This window comes from Dasypus novemcinctus, chromosome 11 (genome assembly GCF_030445035.2).
Source record: "Dasypus novemcinctus isolate mDasNov1 chromosome 11, mDasNov1.1.hap2, whole genome shotgun sequence".
In the NCBI taxonomy this organism is placed as follows: Eukaryota; Metazoa; Chordata; class Mammalia; order Cingulata; family Dasypodidae; genus Dasypus; species Dasypus novemcinctus.
Genome location: NC_080683.1, coordinates 121,794,145 through 121,813,521, shown reverse-complemented (window position 1 = coordinate 121,813,521; position 19,377 = coordinate 121,794,145). Strand labels below are relative to the sequence as shown.

The following is a 19,377-nucleotide window of genomic DNA, read 5'->3' as shown; positions in this document are numbered from 1 at the left end:
GACACAACCATTCTAAGGTCCACAGGATGGAGGAATAGAGTATGGATTAGAGTGGACTTACTGATATTCTATTCATGAACTATTGTGATTAGTAATAGAAGAAAATGTGGCATTGGTGTGGAGAAACTGGCCATGGTGGCTGCTGGGGGTAGGGAGTGGGAGGAAGAGATGTATGTGGGGGCATTTTCGGGACTTGGAGTTGTCCTGGGTGGTGCTGCGGGGACAGTTACTGGACGTTGTATGTCCTCCCATGACCTACTGGGTGGACTGGGGGAGAGTGTGGGCTATGGTGTGGACCATTGACCATGAGGTGCAGTGGTACTCAGAGATGTATTCACCAAGTGCAATGAATGTCTCATGATGATGGAGGAGGTTGTTGTTATGGGGGGAAGAATGGGGTGAGAGGGGTGGGGGGTATATGGGGACCTCATTTTTTTTTAATGTAACCTTAAAAAAATAAAAAGAAAAAAAATGTAGTTCTATGAGATACTCAGCCCTTGAAGCAACTGAATAAACTCACTGGTACATACTTTCTTCTTTTTGTATGAATAACTATGGCAAAGTTTTATGAAATTCCCTTTCTCAGATAGTCTTACACAAGGATAGAAGAGTTGACCCATTAGCCTTTAAAACTCAACATTGTACCTATGCTAAGTACAAATTTCTTCCATTAAATAGACTGTATAATATATCCATGGCACTCCTATTTATATTTGGCTAGCAAGAATATATCAGTTTTTAAATGCCTGCACTCATTCAATATTTAACTGAGCCCCTACTATGCAGCAGGCACTTGTCTAGCTTTACAAAGGCAGGGAACTGTGGACGCTTCTAAGTGGAGGGCTCTCCTGTACAATGAGCACCAAGGGAACTTGGTGAGCGCAGAGATGAGATTCAAACTGTAGTTTAAGAGAAACCCTGGGAGCAGGCAGACTGCTCAGGAGCCATAAAATACACTGGGGGAAGATGGGAGCTCAAGACAGCGGCCGCCCAGGCAGGGAAGGCATTCCTGGGATCAAATTCAGCCCTGTCACGACTACAGGGGAGTCTGGACAAGAAAGAGATGCCTCAGGAAGGCTGCAGTGGCTCCAGCTCTTAGCCATGTATCCCAGTGCTGCTCACAATGAGGAAAATGACACTGCTGTTTCTGAAGCAAAATGGTATGACCGAGAAGAGCGCAAACAACGACAAATGGTTCCACCCCTGGCTCACTTAACCAGCACGTGTGGAAGGTGGTAATGGGGTGTTCTGATGGCACCTGTCCTCAAATCACAGCTGGTGGTAACATGTGGCCTCCCCTCCGGGCTGGACCTCCTCACCCACTCTTGTCCGCAAGCCCCCAGCAGGGCGTCCTCCCCAGTCTGGCCACACTGCCCTGTCCAGCCTCATTCCACATCCTCCTCTGCGGGAAACTTTATTCCAGCACAAGTGTCTGCCCTTGACAACATCACTCCCAGCAGCCCACGCCTCTGCCCCGGTCCACCCAGGCCCACTGTCCATTTCCGCACTTTGCTGGCTTCTGCAGCTGCATCTGTCTGTACAGCTGCCATCCAGTGGGATCACAGGGGATCTGTTCAGCTGGGTGAAGGAGACGCTGTAACAGTTTTTAACTACGTAGTTCACCGCCCCTGCTAGAAGGCCCAGTGTTAGCACCACTTCCTCTGTGAAGATCTTCTGAGCGTTTCCGTCATCCCTCGATACGGCACGTGGAGAGCTGTGAGATTGCATATCACGGTGCGTCCTTCTCATTTGTCTCATGTCCATCTCCCAACAAGACAAAATCATGGCATTAAGTACCATGAGTTAACTCTGCATAGCCAGGACTTTGAAAGTGGCCTAATGATTGGTTGATGATTGGTGACTGATCAATAAATGTTACAGATGATAAATGACATAGATAAATAGATATTATACATAGATAGAGATAGGTAACCGATAGATGGCTGATAGATTCTAGACAGGTAGACAGATCATCATGATGATGATAGATGATAAAGATAGATAAATGATAGATTGAGAAACAGATAAGACACAGAGACGATATATTGAAGCATATACATAGTGATGCCCACGTTTTCTTATGAAATAGCCCTCAGCTTTCAAACAAATCTAAGAGAAGCAGCACATACTCTGTATTCCCCGCATCTCCTTCAATTACCCTAAAGTTATCACAGATGTTGAATACACTTTCCAGTTCTGGAGGAGTGGGAGGCTATGCCTAAGAATTCCTAACTTGAGGTCAGCCAGGCTCCCCCTGCTAAGGACATCCAAAGTCGTTCAGGTCCCTCTGCAGGTTCTCAGGAGGAAGGGAGTGGCGCCATGCTGGTCAAAGGGTGCCATCTTCAATAGAAGAAATGGTCTACAACTCACAGAACACGTTCTTCTGGAATAGCTAATAAGGAGGCAGCCCTCTCCAGGGCGTGCTGGAGGGCAGTCAGCGTGGAGCCAGCCAGCCCTGGGAAGCCAGGGGAGCCCTGGGCCGACACCCAGCCACCAGCCCACCGGCCCCGCGTTGCAGAGGCAGCCTTCAAGAGCCACAAGCCTGGCTGCGGAAACACGACGTCTTCCTCAGCCCCGAGAAAGGATAGGTGGGCATGAGCTTCCTACAAGTAACAGATTTCCATGCTAAAGACATGAGCTGACCAGGACAGAGAAAAACGCTAATATTGACCTCCGCTGAGTCAGCCAGGAGACAAGGGGCATGCTCAGCCGGATGACAAGAATTCAGGAAGAGATGGGCCACGTTTCCAAAAGGCCTAGTGTGCAAACCTGGTGCTCATTCTCTCTAGAAAACCAACACTGGAGCAAATTACACCTAAACGCCGAGCTCCCCACCCCACAGCTCCATTGCTGCAGCCACTGAAACAGCTGTGGTCAAAGACTCTCCTCCTCAGCCTTCAAATTTCATTCAGCGGAGACAGAAATTCACCAAACTATGACTGATATTCATAGAGTCCAGGAGCAATAGAATTCAACCTACCACTGCAAGGGATGTTTTTAAGGAGAAAATAAAGGCAGGACAGAAGGAAAGAAGGAACCATGGAAGTGTTTAAAAGCAGTGATTAATATGCCATTCAGAGAATTTTCCTTTTCCCAGATTTGCATTTTCTTTTAACAATGCTTCCCTAATCTTTTAAAGTTTTAGCCAGGTAAAGACTCTTCCAAAAGGATCCTTCTGTTTGGAGATTTGCAAACAATATGAGCATTAGCTCATTCTCTCGGCTCTGCCAAGACCAATAATAGTGATTGGTGTCATTTTATAATTAGAAGGAAGAAAAGATTCTGATTTTTATGTGGGTAGGGAGATTGGCGCCAAAATGTTTACAGACTCCGCATTCTGGGGTCTCACGAGCACTCACTCTTTCTTTCTTCTCGATCTAAACCATCAGCTCCCAGCTGGGAGCAGAATGTATTAGAGGGAGGAATCTTTTTTGATGCATAGCAGTTGCTTTATTGCAGAAAATTTTAAAGGAATTTTTTTCACAAAGTGTATCGTTTTTAATTAAGTTTGTTTAAAAAGAAGCTGATTGAGGAATGATTACAAACCAAAACCTTTTCACACGAAATACATCATAATTCAAACTCTTTTCCTGGGACAGGAGCTCATTCAAGAAAGTAAATCGGCCACAAATATTTTTAATGATTTTTGATAAATCCAGATAATTTAGCCATGGAAATATGGTAGTCACATAACCATCACAAGGCAACGCTATTCCTTCTCCAAGAGTTGTATCATTTTTAGGAAAATGTGAAGGCTAATCTGGACCGGTGGTGGTTGCTTCCCATGTGCTGGCAAGTGGCCCTGCTTTCCTCCAGGGGCCAACAGTCCCAGCTCCCTGGAGGAGAAAGGCTGCCGCTCCACGAGGTCGGTCTTCTCGCTCCTGCAGGGGCAGCATCTTCCCCCGCGACCCTTCATTCTTCCCAGCTCTGCCGCCAACCCTCTAAAATCCGCTTCACTCATCCAGTCTGGAAGACTTCTTTTCTCTCTTTGGTTCTTCTCACTTGGTTCTTTTCCACATTCTTTAATTAATGAATTCTATGCTAATGCATTTTAATTAAGAATGGTGCCCCCAAAACCACCTATTCAACTGGCTGAAAATCAAAAGAAAATTCTTTCAAGAGTGAGTCATTTGAACAAGGAGGAAAATGCTGCCCGCCCAAGTCTTGGCGTTGGTAAGTGTCCCCCAGTCCAGCGCGGCCCCGGTTTACCTTAAGAAACTCACCTAGTCCATGGCTAGACCCAATCTCCAGGAAACGCACATAAAAGGAAGGGGTGAGGCAAAGCTATTAAAAAGAGAGGTGGTATCACACACGCACGATGATGAAGCTGCAGGCTGAGAAGGTCGGCAGGGTTTCCAGAACAGACTGCACGCGGTTATCAAGAGTCCCTTGTGCCCAGATAGATGTCCAGGGAAGGGAAATTCGCAGAGCAGCTGGCTTTGCCCCGGGCAGCGGTCAGCAGGAAGGTCTTCCAGGCCTTAGAGAACCTGCCCGCTGGCCCGAGCTCTGCCCTCTAGGGTGCTCGGACTAAGTCTTATTGCTTCCAAATGGCCACTCTTCCTACACCTCCAGATGGCTAGCAGGTTCTGCCCACACCTCCGCTGCTCCCAGGTGCAGGTGCCGCCTCTCGAGGCACGCCGGGCTTGGCTCACGCGCCGGGCTTCCCTTCACAGACAAAACCCAACAAACCGGCACGCAAAGGCGACGGTGCCGGGGTTGACCCCGAGGGGGCGTCCACGGCCACAGCTCACTCCAGGGAGGCCGCCACCCCCTCCCCGAGACCAGCCCACCCCGGGAAAGTCCACAGACCGCGCGACACCTGTCCCGTCCCTGCTCCGCCCGCCTGGACACTTGAGTGTGTGAGTTCTTTCTCAAGTGGGGCCACCCCACCGGGAGACGGGCGCCGCCTGACCGTGGCAGGGAGGGGCACCGACCTCCAAGATGGCTAAAGGGGAGGGGGTGTCCGCACAGGCGACGCGCGCTGAGGAATTCGGCTGGTGGCGGAGCCAAGGAAGGTGACCCCCCGCCATACGCAGAATGTAGACATTCCATTGACTCCACGACCCCAGGCGAGCTATCCTACGTGCCTCCCGTGAATTCAGGTCAGCCAAAGGTAGAGCAAGAAAATCATCTGGGAAGATGCCCCAAAAGCACTTCCAGGAGGGTTGACTCGAGTGGATTAGCTCCTTCAGTCCAAGCTCTGGAGGGGGACAACAGCCCTTCCCCCAGTAATTTAGAACCCTTTGACTCAGACTGAAAAAAAACACACAACACTTATATGCTGAATAGTTTGCACAAACAGAACCTTATTTTTGACCTTTTAGATACATTCTATACTTTTTAAGCGAACAGTAAACAAAATAGGTAAAAAATAAAATAAAACAGCCGATTTGTAAAAGGATTATTTTTCCTACACATTTGGAAACTTTTTGATTAAACAGTTAAAAACGTACAAAATATTACGTCTGTTAAACACTGCAACGTAGCTGTCATGAGACTAACTGCTCACTAAGGAACAAAGCACGCTCTCCCTCTGCCCATCGCCAGCCTCACGGGACCGTGCTGGGCACTGGGAAGCACAAGGTCCTGGCCAGACTGTACTTGAAGAAGCATTTCCCCTTTGAGCTGCTGATGCATCAGAGACACCCCGAGGAACCCGAGCTGATCTCACCCATCTCCAGGGGCCAAGGGAGGCCCCTCCAACCCCACACATGACTCAGAAGCTGTGCACGCGCCAGTTGCCCAGGAATCCACTGGCTCCCGGCTGCTCGCTCCACTTGAAGCCACCGCCCTCTGTCTGCTCAAGATATCATCTGTCTTCAGATTCGTAAGACATAAGCTGAGGTTATGATTTGAAACACCTTCTAGAGACTCTTATCTAGTAAAGAAAGAGCCAGAGTAGCCAAGAAATGACTAACAGAAAACCATAATCGCCGTACACTCCAACAATCTCTCTGGCCACTTTTTTTTTTAATGTTGCTTTTTTTAAAACCAAAAAATAATCATCATTTTTTTAAAAATCACCTAAGTTATACATGCTCTAACCCAAGGCAAATAATGCAGAGGTGTATAAAGTCCACCATTTTCCTCTTCCTTCCTCACCCCAAGCCCTGGAGCTAAGCCGTTCTGAGAGCCCAGTGTACTGCACTCCATATTCTATCATTATGTTTGTGCAGGCTTAGGCATACATAATCACACAAAATACACTCCAGTTTTGTCCTACAACCCATTAAAAAACTGCCATAATCTTACATCGTCTTCCAATTCTCTTTCTAATTTTACATTAGTACCATGGGCATCTTTCCAAGCCAATAAATGTAATCTAACCACTTAGTTTCAAATGCCTCATAGTATATCATGGTATGGGTATATAATAATTTCTATAACCATTCCCCTTTTTAGTGAACATTGAGATTATTTTCCAATTGTTTGCTATTATAATGTGAGGGGTAGGTATTATGCTTTTATTTCTACAGCATAGGATGTGGGAGTGAAATGTCGAAGAGTATGCACTTTACTGACTTTTTAAAAACTGTTGCCAAATCATGTTCCCTAAAGATTGAGCTGTGAGTGTACATTTCCTTTTCCCAACAACTCTGATACGGTGAATGTTTTCAACCTTTCTAAACGTTGTCAAGAGACAGGGTAGAAATAATCATACTGTGTCTTACTTTGTACTTTTGTGGGACCAGTGCAAATATTCAGTTGCTATTTTGTTGTAGATCTTATTAAAAGTTACATTCATCACTGTCAAGTGACAAGTGTTGTTTTACTACATTACTTTCGGGAATGCACAGGCCTTGTATACTATTTGCTTTGTAATTGCCCTGTGAAACTACAAATGCCAGTTCATCTACTGGAGGACTTAACCGTGCAACTCTATTCCATGGATTAAACTATGGACGTTATCTGGAGTCAACTGTAGAACCCAACCATAATTTTTAATCATCTGAACTGTCACTCTTTACAATCAAAAGAGGTTTTGCCAACCCTTCAGCCTGGCTAGAGCATCAACAGAGAACAACATCTAAAGGTAAAGAGGCAGGGAGGCTTGCTAGGTGATAACACTGAAAGGGCGATCTGAATGTCAAAAAGAACCAGATGTGCAGAGGAGGGGGGTGCTGCTAGGACGACCCAGGTCAGGACGAGAAAGGCCAGCAGGACAGAAGGAGGGCCCGGAAAGATGGGACAAAGTCATTTTCGATGGGAGGGAGGGCCAAGGACCTGCTGGCACCTGTGATAACGGAGGTGTCCATCAACCTGCAAGTGCGACGGAGGAAACGCAGCTGGGGGGGAGCGCTCGGTGCCAGGAAGGGGCCAGGCCCATTTCAAGGCACTGGACTGGGTGAGAGCACCCAGGGGTCCTCCAGAGAGGAGATCAATGTCAGAGTGCACTCGTGAGCAGAGCATCGGGCTAGCACCCGATGCCTCTGAAAGTAGAGTACTATGCTCTAATTTATAAAAAAGGTAGGACTTTGAAGATAAGATATATCCACAGTTATAATATACTTCAAAGGGCTGGAGAGTTCACTGGAAGGAACTCCACGCTAAGTTACCTGAAGAGGCAAAAGTTCTATAGCAAAATGCTAATTATACCCCTTAAAATGTTTCTGTGACTCCAGTATCCACGTGTCACTTCTAAGCCATGGTTACAGAGTACAGATACGAAACATTCTGGCGAAATGAGTGAACACAGAAATCCATCTGTCCTGAAAGCTTACGTAATACACAGAAAGAGTTGGGTAAGCCAAGAAATCAAATAAGAAATTTCTTAGGTGAGATAATACAAACACAGATGCAAGTGCTGTGATACAGCCCCCCGGAGTCGATGCCTCCTTAAATTCTGCACGCCTCTTACCCAGCCGCAGTCCCGCCCTGTGGATTCCTTTTAATTAGTCTAAAAGCATGCGTTTCATTTCATTGTTGAGATCATTAAAATTCAGGAATGTGCATGTATACCAATGAAAATGTTGACATCTAAAATTAAAAGTTCCAGTTTGACCTGTTTTGGTTTGAAGAAATCCTGAAAGTTTATAAATGCATGACCTAGCAAAAATGAAAGTGAGCAGACCTAAACTCACCTTAATCTCATAATATGTCTCATACCACGTAACTGGTTCTTGAAGAATCACTCTCAAAAGTTAAGAAACAGCTCAACACTGTATATCATAAAAATCATATATATATATATTTTTTTTTTTTGAGGTACTGGGACCTCAAAGGTGGAAATGTGACGCTCAGCCACTGAGCCACAGCAGCAACTCTAAATTAGGTTTTTTCATTGTTTACTTGTTTGTTTTTTGTTTTTAGGAGGCATTGGGAACCGAACTCATATGAGACTTCCATGTGGGAAGCAGGCAGTCAACCACTTGAGCCACATTCACTCCCCCCAAAATACATATAATTTTTAGATCTCTTCAGTTTGTGTCCTCTTTCCAGTAATGACTCAGCAACAGAAAGAAAGGCTTTATAATGAAATTTAAACAAATGCATGAAAGAATTCACTCAAAGATCAGTTTTGTTTCAAAGTCACTAAGCAAGTGCCAGAAAATTTCTAAGTAAATAGCTGAAACTCCTAAAATACTTGGTTGGCTCGGAAAAAAGTATTTACTTATTAAATACAAGGTAAATTTCTTGATCCTATGGATAAGCAATTTTAGTAGGTAATCTATGTCCATGATTCTATAAATGCATAATTTTGTAAGAACAAACAGGTATATTATAAATATAGAAGTGACAAAATCTTGATCAAATCTCAAGTAATAAGTACATAAGGCTCTGTGAGTAATTATTTTCTTAGTTGATATTTCAGTTTTACTCTAAAGGAAAATATAATGAACTAAATCAATACAACAGGAAAAAAAGAGCAAACCAGAATGGACTTAAATGCAGTTTGCTCAGTGACAAAACCAAACAATGAAAAGATGGTTTACTTTTAAATATCACTTACATTCATATTCTGATTTACATGATTAGCCGTTTATAGAAAATTTAATTTCTGCTTCAAAGTTTAGAAAAACTTGCAATTATGAAAATTAGATATTTTGATTCCACAAACATATTGTAATTTAAAATTAAATTGTTCCTACCATTTTAAGTAAATTATATAAACTGCCTAGTCTAAAAACTTAATTTCAAACTCCTCTTTCTCACTGCAGCACGCTAATAAAATCAGGATGGACTAAAATGGCAAAGTCTATACCTTCCTTTCCATAAATAACTACATGGAAACTTGCAAAGAGAAGTCAGTGCTGTGTGTTTATTTAACAGTAGGAGAAACCGCTACCACCTTTTAGGCTGGATATGTAGCTATCTCAACACTCAACATGGCCTTGGCAAGTAAATGAAACTAAATACATATATTCGTTAGAAAATAAAGCAGTATCAAAGCAACTGCATTCACACAGAATTCAGAGAGGAGAGAGGCGATGGACAGGAAAAAAAACCCTGAAAGGAAAGAAATGGCACAAGGAGACAAGAAATAAAGTTAAAGTAGCTTTATGCTGAAGTCAATGTCATTACTAAATTCAGGGTTTGAAAGCAAAAGGTCTCACTTACCTGAGTGAGGAGCACATACAATAGACAAAGCAGATAGGAAGAGCAGGGGATGGGACTTCCACTTGCAATGACAGTTCCACGTTCGACCTGCGCGCAACATCCTGCAAAGGAGAAGACCAACAACCGTGTTACAGAATTCAGAAGAGCATTATGCCAAGAAGGGTAAAAGGGTAGGGTTCTAACAGGGACTAGAAAACAGGGCCCTCTTTCTGTCTTGCTCCCAAATAAAGAAGTAATTTAGGAGATAATGAACTAATCTCCTTTCAGTTAATTAGGCAAAGGGGGGAAAAAAAATCCCTGCACTTTATTTGCCAAGTGATCTCACCTTCCTTATCAGAATATCTAGAATAGGTGATTTCTGTGTGAAGATAGGAAACCAGTCAAACAACTCCAGACATAAATCATTTACCAAGAAATAAAGCAATTTCAGCTTCAGCTCCAGCAGCACCAGACACACGCTCACCGGGGTACCAAGATGTCTCCATCAAGCTCTCCGACCATCTCCTAGGACTTGAAGCTTTATGGAAATGTTTTCATTTTAGAACATCTGCTGTTTTACAACAAATTTTACAAGCTCCCTTCTTTCCCCTAAAAAATGGAGCACCGCGGCATTAACTTTCCAAAAAAGATTCATTTCTTTACACACACGATAGCTAGGAGTGTCTTAGAACTGCCAGCAAACCACAAATATGACAGCAAATGGCATTAGATGCAGGAGCAGTGCTTTGAAAGCTCTCCAATAATCCTTCTGTGCAGCGGTCTCCTCTTTAAACCGAAAATTATATTGACCACTGCTTTGACAGGAGCAGCCTTCTCCCGTGGCTCCCACATGGTCTGCCACCTTTCCCTGGCTCAGCAGGTCCCTGGAGGAGAGCCAGGAGGAGGCAGCCTGGACCAAAGGTCTCAGTGGCCAAAGTGACCACAGAGGGCTGGGGAGCTGGAGTCCTGGGGCAGGAAGGCGGCTAAGGAACAGTGGGAATCCTCCAGGGATCTGAAGACGCCCAGCGGGAGAGGGCTAATTTGGCTGGAAGAAGTAACTGAGTCATTTTATTTCTAAAAAGAGGGGCAACTAACACTACACGCAAGTGTCAGAGTAAAACTTTCTTAACTTGAAGGTAAACTCTTCCGGGTAATATGTGTAGTCCTAAACAGAAAACCAGAAAAATGGGAAGAAAGATTCGACTGAACAAAAACAGACAGCAGGTGATTCCTGCACTTGTCGCAAGCCTGCATGTCTCTGAGCAGCCACGTAGTAGCAAAGAAAACCAAGATCTAGAATCAGACAACTCTGCGTTTGCTACTTATGGAGACTTTGGCAGGTGTCCTCCTCACCTCTGCCCATCTGCAAAGCAGGAGCGCAGCAGCACCCAGTCTTCAGGGCTGCCCGGGGATTAAAGGTGAAGCGTCCGGACCAGTGCCCCAGGAAGCACCCCACGGCCAGCGGTTAGTGCGGCCAGCTCGCCCCCCACATTCAAGTACAGGCTTGCTTAACCTGTCCATGGGAAGTCAAGAGAAAGGAGTGGACTGAGAGTGGACAAGGTTAATCTCGTGTGCCAACATCAGTCAATTTACTTCATGGCCATTTCCAGGATCTCCTGGAAACGTCAGGCATGAGTTTGAGCAGCGTCTAAAACACACGTCACGCTTTTGCGCCACCAACTACAACTCCCAGCAGCACACAGTCCCTGATGTTCGAATGCAGAGGTAGGAGATGGTTCCATGCTAAAGAGTACGTATGGAAGTATGTTTTCAAGAACTTCCATCCAGAACGTCTGAAACTGACCTCACGTTTCTGCTACACGATCAACAGCTAGGGTGACTACGAACTCCAGAATGGCAAAGATTTATATCCCGTCAGATCTTCGACTCTCCGAGCCCAGTCCTCTTCTGTAATTAGGACATCAGCCAGCACAAAGACCTCAGGTGGCCGGGCCTGGCACTCAGCAGGGGTAACCGTGAAGGCCATGAACCCCCACCACGCAGGGTGGTCCCATTTGGCAGCACGGGCCCCTTCTCAGGCAACGCCGGGGGAACAACGTGTTCCCCATTCGCTCCTGGATGAAAGGCTGTGCTTCCAGAACAAGAGCATAACTGGATATTCAGTGATGTTCAGAGCTGGAAACCAAAAGTGAAGTCTAGTGTCCTAGTTACACAGACAACTGCAAGGGAATTCAATCAAAGCTGGCTGCAGCCCCAAGACAGCACCAGCCTCTTGCTCTGCACAACACGGCAGGTCTCCGTTCTGAGGACCTGAACAAGGCGGCAGGTTCTGCCCTCTAGAATCACGCTCATTAGCAACTTCTCTGCTGCCAATGGTTCCGATGTGTAGCTCTTCCCTATCCAGTCTCGGAGGTACCGCACAGAGGCACAAAGGAGTGACGGCGAGGCACGTGAGCACCCCCAGGCGAGGGCTAGAGGCAGCCCCAGGCGAGGGCTAGAGGCATCCCCAGGCGAGGGGCTCAAGCACCCCCAGGTGAGGGCTAGAGGCACCCCCAGGCGAGGGCTAGAGGCAGCCCCAGGCGAGGGCTAGAGGCAGCCCCAGGCGAGGGGCTCGAGCACCCCCAGGCGAGGGCTAGAGGCACCCCCAGGCGAGGGCTAGAGGCAGCCCCAGGCGAGGGCTAGAGGCAGCCCCAGGCGAGGGGCTCAAGCACCCCCAGGTGAGGGCTAGAGGCAGCCCCAGGCGAGGGCTAGAGGCAGCCCCAGGCGAGGGGCTCGAGCACCCCCAGGTGAGGGCTAGAGGCAGCCCCAGGCGAGGGCTAGAGGCAGCCCCAGGCGAGGGGCTCGAGCATCCGCAGGTGGGAGGCTCGAGCATCCGCAGGAGGGGGGCTCCAGCATCCCTGGCGAGGGGCTCGAGCATCCGCAGGTGGGGGGCTCGAGCATCCGCAGGAGGGGGGCTCCAGCATCCCTGGCGAGGGGCTCGAGCATCCGCAGGTGAGGGGCTCCAGCATCCCTGGCGAGGGGCTCGAGCATCCGCAGGTGGGGGGCTCGAGCATCCGCAGGAGGGGGGCTCCAGCATCCCTGGCGAGGGGCTCGAGCATCCGCAGGTGAGGGGCTCCAGCATCCCTGGCGAGGGGCTCGAGCATCCGCAGGTGAGGGGCTCCAGCATCCCTGGCGAGGGGCTCGAGCATCCGCAGGTGGGGGGCTCGAGCATCCGCAGGTGGGGGGCTCGAGCATCCGCAGGAGGGGGGCTCCAGCATCCCTGGCGAGGGGCTCGAGCATCCGCAGGTGGGGGGCTCGAGCATCCGCAGGAGGGGGGCTCCAGCATCCCTGGCGAGGGGCTCGAGCATCCGCAGGTGAGGGGCTCCAGCATCCCTGGCGAGGGGCTCGAGCATCCGCAGGTGAGGGGCTCCAGCATCCCTGGCGAGGGGCTCGAGCATCCGCAGGAGGGGGGCTCCAGCATCCCTGGCGAGGGGCTCGAGCATCCGCAGGTGAGGGGCTCCAGCATCCCTGGCGAGGGGCTCGAGCATCCGCAGGAGGGGGGCTCCAGCATCCCTGGCGAGGGGCTCGAGCATCCGCAGGTGGGGGGCTCCAGCATCCCTGGCGAGGGGCTCGAGCATCCGCAGGTGGGGGGCTCCAGCATCCCTGGCGAGGGGCTCGAGCATCCGCAGGTGGGGGGCTCCAGCATCCCTGGCGAGGGGCTCGAGCATCCGCAGGTGGGGGGCTCCAGCATCCCTGGCGAGGGGCCTGCGGCATTCCAATCCTGAAGCCTCCCTTGCTGAGCAGGAGAAGGATCCCAGGCCGGGCAGGCGTCTGTAACCTAACATAAACCATCCGGCACGCCAACTTTCATCCACTTCACTGTTTACTGAAGAACAGAAACAACTAAATCAGGAATAGAACAGAGGAAGGAAAGCACTGTGCTGCTTCTCAGGGGATCACTTAGCAAAGACACATCCCTGAGACTTGGAGCTTTCTCACAGGAATGGAAAATCCTGAGCAGGGTCACTACGGTTCTAAATAGAACTCACAAAAAACAGCCCAAACTGACATGCTGGTCGTGGCCTCAAAGGTCCATTGAAGGGACAGGACTATTTTTAAGTAAAAGAGAGCCATAGGCTTCTAGAACCTGAAAGGAATTTAAAGATTATGGAAAAAAAGAAAGAGGCAGGTTTGCCATATAACACAGCGAGCCCCAAGGAGGACTGTGGCTAAGTACAAACAGGAGAAGGTTCTCTCATGAACTAAGGCATGGTGCTGCTAATAGGATGGTTTGGAGGAAAAACACACCAAATAGAAGCTATGGGGGAGCGGTGTGGCTCAGGCATTTGGGTACCCGCCTGCCAGATGGGACGCCCCAGGTTCAGTTCCCGGTGCCTCTTAAAGAAGACGAACAAACAACAAGCAGACAAGGAGTGGACATTGAGCAAAACAACTAGCAGACAACAAGCAAAAACAACAAGCAGAAAACCAGAAAAAAAAAACAATGAGCAGATAATGAGCAAAACAACAAGCAAGACAAGGAGCAAAAAAATAACAAACAAAAACAAACAGGATGCAGATGTGGCTCAAGCAGATGGGTGCCCACCTCCCACAGTGGAGGTCCCAGTCCAGTGTCCAGTGCCTCCTAAAGAAGAAACAGACAATGAGAAGATAATAAGAAGACGAGCAATGAGTAAAAACAACGAGCCAAAAACAACAAGCAGACAAGCAAACCCAATGAGCAAACAGATGAGGGAGACATCTTGAGGCAGGGTGGTGGTGATGGCATATAAGTTACGGACTAAAGATAGCAGTAATATTACAATGTTCTTTCATCATTTGTAACAAACGTGTCACAGCGATGTAAGGGGTTGGTGGTAGGGTGATGTATGGGAATCTTGTATGGTACGCGTGACTGTTAATTCACAACTTCTCAAATTACAAAAACAACATGATCTCACAGGTGAAAGAGTTAAGATGCTAAACTACTTGCCCATGATCACATAGTGAGTGGTGGCATCAAAAGACAACACATGGTCAGGCATCGAACCCCACTGTCCCTTTTGAGAACCCAGCCACCTCGACTCCAAACTGGCTCCCCTTTTGCAATATGAGTAGACGACAAAATACAATATGGTAATTCCTGTTTCAGAAAGCTTTAGAATTCTGTTCTTATATGAAATGTGAGTATGAACCCATGCAGCATGACTTTATCCAAACGCACCACTAAAATAATCTTAAAAAACTACCATCTCCCATCTCTCCACTCTATGGTGTCTCCAAATGTCATGCTATAAATAGAAATGAGTGAAGAAATGTTGAAATCAGTGGGGATATTGCTATGGTACTAATTCTATCAATACCAGCAGCAGTCAAAATTAACTTCCCTCCCCAAATCTCGATTTTATTTTATAGCAAATCTTTTCATTAAGGAGCATGGGGAGTGCCAGAGAGAATACTTTGATTCTTCCAGAGTCAAAAGAATGGTAATCTGGTTTATTCGAGTCTGCTCATGATTGCAGTTCTCCTGGTTCAACACTGTGTTCCCGCACCTTAGCACTAGATAAAGAGAGAACGTAGATTACTCGATCTAAATCCTCACACCAAGCTGGGTTCACCCGCACCCTTCAGAAGGCTGAAAGATTATTTTTCTACTCTGCAGAAATCTTAATCTTCCTGAGCATGTGCAGAAACGCTTGTACCACAGGTGAGATTCAACAAAAACCTAGAGAAATACACACACGAGGATACTGTAAAACTGGGGAAATCTGCCTAAGAAAAGTCACGTGCGTCAGTATCCTACTCATAATCTTGTACTACAGCTTTGCAAAATGTTACCATTGGGGCAAACTGGGTAAATGGCCCGGAGTGCCTCTGTATTATTTCTAAAGCTGCATGTGCATCTACAAATGTTTCGATAAGTTTTTCAATTAAAAAAAGTTAACCTGAAGACCTGATGTAAGTAAGTTATTCTCAGTTGGGTTAGAGAAAAATTACATGAAAAAAAGAAAGAAAAGAGAGATGGAGGGAAAAAGATGAAGAGAAGGAGGGAGTGAGGGAGCAGAGAAGGGAGAAGAAAGAAGATAGAAAGATAGATGAGAGAGACAGAGAGAGAAAATGGGTAATGATAAAAATGGGATCAATGCACTGGCTAAAGGGCAAAGAGGTGTTCTTTGTACTACCATAATTCTCGGGACTTTTCTGTACATTTAAAATTATTTCAAAATAAGAAGTTCTGCACAAACACATTCATATGAAGTATAGTGTTTATTTCATGAACCTGCCATCAATATTGCATATTATTGCTTTTATCATTGTCAATCTGATAGAAGAAAGCATCTCATTTGGATTCCCTTTATTTGGAATGACATTTCCATGTCATTTATATAATTTCCTATTACACTGTAACTTTTTCTTACTGATTTGTGATTTTTTTCCCACCAATTCTGTATTAAATATGCTAAGCCTTGACACATTAATCTCGAAGTTTGTTTTCTAAGGCATTTCCAAAAATTCCATCCTGAGTAATGCTAATAAAGGAAAGTAGTATGGGTGCTCAGGTAGCCACACTCAGATGTCACCAGCACTTTTAGTGATGACTGATATAGCCTTTAAATTTCATTACCCGAACCCTAAGCATGCATCTTCCATGAAAAATGTCACCCAATTAGAAATGAAAACGGAAAGACGCAGTTTTGCCCATGCATACCACACACACTGAACAAAGTCTTTCTCAATTTAGTCTAAATCCTAAATGGTCTCTAGAAATTCTTACCCATCCCATCAAAGATGTAAACTCTCGGTAAGGTTTTTATGGGCTGTTAGAAAAATGGACAGTTTCAAGGAAGTGGTTGTCGGCATATTTTTAATATATAAACTGATTCTCTCTCAAATCATTCTTTCCAGAAATCATAGTGACGTGTCCAGTTAGGCAGGGAAACTGCAGGCTTCTGATCCTTCCCATAAGCCGGGAGACAATGGCCCCATTCACCACTCGCATTGGAAGGGCACAATGTCATGTAATTTATATAAGACATAAATGGAACAGTAGCTTCATGCAGCTTGAGACCAATTAATGCAAGTCTTGCTAAATCTCTTAAATTTCTGAGTGCATGAAAAATATGCAGTCACTACAGCAGCAAAAATACACATAAAATGTGTACTTTCAAACTCATGTGCAACAATATATAATCACCCTTTCCCGAGAGAGGTAGAAAATATATTTAGTTTGCGCACTTGAATCTATTAAGTTAAAATTTAAAAGATAATATAGTTAATGTTCCCCAATGAAACATTTTCAAAGAAGTTACAGAAATGTTGATATTATCATAAATATCTAAAAAGAATCAGACTACCTTGAAGCATTCTATATGAATTTTAAGCTGCAAAAATGGAAAAAACATATAGTTACAAATCTAGCAAAACTTTGGAATCCGGAAAAACTTTCAGTTAAAATTATTCAATAAGGAAATGCAAATCAGGGTACTAAACTTAATATTTTGAATTGAATATTCACGGTTTTACTCTACAGTGGCATGATTTTTTAATTATTTGAAATTTAAATGGACTAACAGCTTTACATTTATTTTCATATAACTTAATTTCAAAATCAGGAGTTTTTTACATTACCTGCCGATCAGTTTCATGTCTTTTACTACACAAACTGGTATTCATATTTTTTATGTGTAATATGCTTTTTTTCCCCTCAGAAGGTCTGAATAACTAACCAAGCTGCACAAATAGCTGCTGTTAAAAATCCTGCTATATTTTCAAGAAAAACTAAGGTTTAAAACAAACTCATATTCCTTCAAAATACGCTGCCTGTGCCTGAGAACGAGTCTTACATGAGGTTGTTGGCTGTTTCCCAAAGTAAATTCTTTTAAGTTATACCTTGTTGGTTCCACTGGCAAGAAAGAAAGAAAAGAAAAAGAGAAAAGAGAAAAAGAAAAACGTGAAAATCCACAGGTGTGGAGTCGCTCCACAAGCAGCTTTCATAAAATAGCTGGCTTGTGTCTAACTACACAGCCAACAACACAGCGACGAGCCCGAGCTGGTGCGCGCTGCAGTTTTCTTACAACTGTGTGCTGGGGTGGGCGTAAGGGGACAGGGGACCCGAGGGGAAGGCGGGGCGTGAGGGCCCTCCAGCCCGGTTAGTAACTGAAAGAGTCAATTGAAGTGGAAAGAAATGTGCAGCTAGCAGTTAAGGGAGGGAGAGCGAATAGCAAATTCTAGAAACTACTGAGTGTGGGTTGGTGGAAGGGGCGGGGGGATGGAAATGTCCGTCCAAGATTAACTAAAGCACATATTACAAGGAACCGTAACTTCTTCCTCAAGCCGGCGCGGCCCTTTTCAGCTCCGTCGTCCTCTCCAATCCTTCCCGAAGGCGGCAGCTCGCGGCCCTGCGCCTGGCTCCGCGGCACCGCACCTCTGGGGTGCAGCCTCTGGAGGTGCATCGCCCTACACCCACCCCCCCGCCTTCCAGGGGACCCCTCGAGCTCCCCACACACCCCTCCCCAGCCCTAGCACTTAAAAGGAAATTTTCACGTCTTTCCAATGTACAAAGTTCACCGAGGACCTTTCCTGAGCGCTTTTACTTGAACTGTTCAAATACTCCACAGGGTCAAGTCAAACCCCTAGGTCAAGGGTCAAGGGTCCCGGCGCGCCCCGCGCACAGCCCCGACCTGCCGCCCCGAGGGCCGAGGGCGAGTGCGCCCTCCGTACGCGTCCCGCCGGGCGCTGCCCCGGGGAGCCCGGGGAGCCAGGGTCGAAACCGCGCGTCCCCCGCGTGTCCTGCCCTTTCCGTCCGCCCCAGCGTTGGGGGAAAGCAGAAGGAAGGGCGCGCACTTGTCACGGCGCTGTCGGGCCGCGCCTGCCACTCCCGGGCGCCTCGAGAGGCTGGCTGGGGACAAACCGGTTCCCTTGATCAGTCGCCTGAAGTCCTCGCTAAGCCATCTCGTGGGGGAGGAAAGAAAAAGGGCGAGGTGGTGGCGCGCGGGGGCCCTGGGCGCGCAGACGTGCGACTTACATGTTGGCATCCCTGCGCCGAGGTCCCCAAGGCCGTCGGTCACTGCGCACCCCCTGCCGGGGCTCCCCGGTCCCACGAGGCCGCCCCGGCCCAGCGCGAGAGGGCTGGAGGCTCTCCACGTCCTCGGGGCGCGGCGGCCGGCTGTCCCGGCGGCTGTCCCCGCGGCTGTCCCTGCGCGCGCTCTTCGGCGCCAGGTGCGCGGGGCGCCCAGTTGCAGCGCGGGCGGCGGCGGCGGGGCGGGCCCGGGGGGCGGGGGCGGGCCGGGCTCCTCCCTCCCAAGAAATGCGGGGCACGCAGCGCGCCGAGGCCACCTCTGCCCGGGGGCGCGGGCCGCGCGGGCGGGAGCAGCCGCAGGACCCCCGCCGGCGGGAGGCGGGCCTCGGAGCCCGCACGCTCGGCCCGATCCCCTCCGGGAGGGCCCCTTGTGCCGAGAGGGCCCGCGCGCCCCTGGCGCAAGGTCCGCCTGTCCCCTGACTCGGCGGCGTCGGGCTTGGCGCGGCTCCGGGGCGCTCGGCTCCGCGCCCCACCCAGGAGCGAGCCCCGAGTCGGCCCCAGAGGCGCCCCGGGCCGGCGGGGAGCAGCGGGGAGGGCGCGGAGCCCGAGGCCGCTTTCGGGGAGAGCGGAGAAGCCGCCGCGCCTCTGCTGCCCGCCCGCGGCTCCGCGCTGCGCCCCCTGGCCCGCCCGCCCGGCCCTCTCTCCCGGCGCTCCTTTCTTTCCCTCTTCCTCTCCTTTCCTTCCCTGCCCTTTCTCTTTCTCCCTTGCCCTCTCTATCCGATCCTCTCCCCTCCTTCTGTCCCCGTGTTCCTCTTTTTCTTTCCGGTACTCAGGGGGAAGGGACAGTTGCTCTGCCTTTGGGGGTGCTCGCAGTCACCCCA

At 48.1% G+C, this 19,377-nt stretch overlaps 1 protein-coding gene across 7 annotated transcripts in view; it reads right to left on the bottom strand.

Moving 5' to 3' along the window:
• ADGRG6 (adhesion G protein-coupled receptor G6) overlaps positions 1-18,720 on the bottom strand; it is a 130,937-nt gene extending 112,217 nt beyond the window's left edge. For 2 of the 7 annotated variants that reach the window (XM_071218693.1, XM_004452023.5), the window contains exons 1-2: positions 18,503-18,720; positions 9,559-9,659 (exon numbers count right to left, since the gene is read on the bottom strand). In XM_071218693.1, the coding sequence (XP_071074794.1) occupies positions 9,559-9,659; positions 18,503-18,504 (103 nt within the window). In that variant the 5' untranslated portion in view covers positions 18,505-18,720. Of the gene's footprint in view, positions 1-9,558; positions 9,660-18,321; positions 18,427-18,502 lie in introns of those variants that run through there. The other 5 variants (XM_023586964.3, XM_023586963.3, XM_023586962.3 and 2 more) reach the window with 4 other exon arrangements.
• Positions 18,721-19,377: the final 657 nt, after the last annotated feature.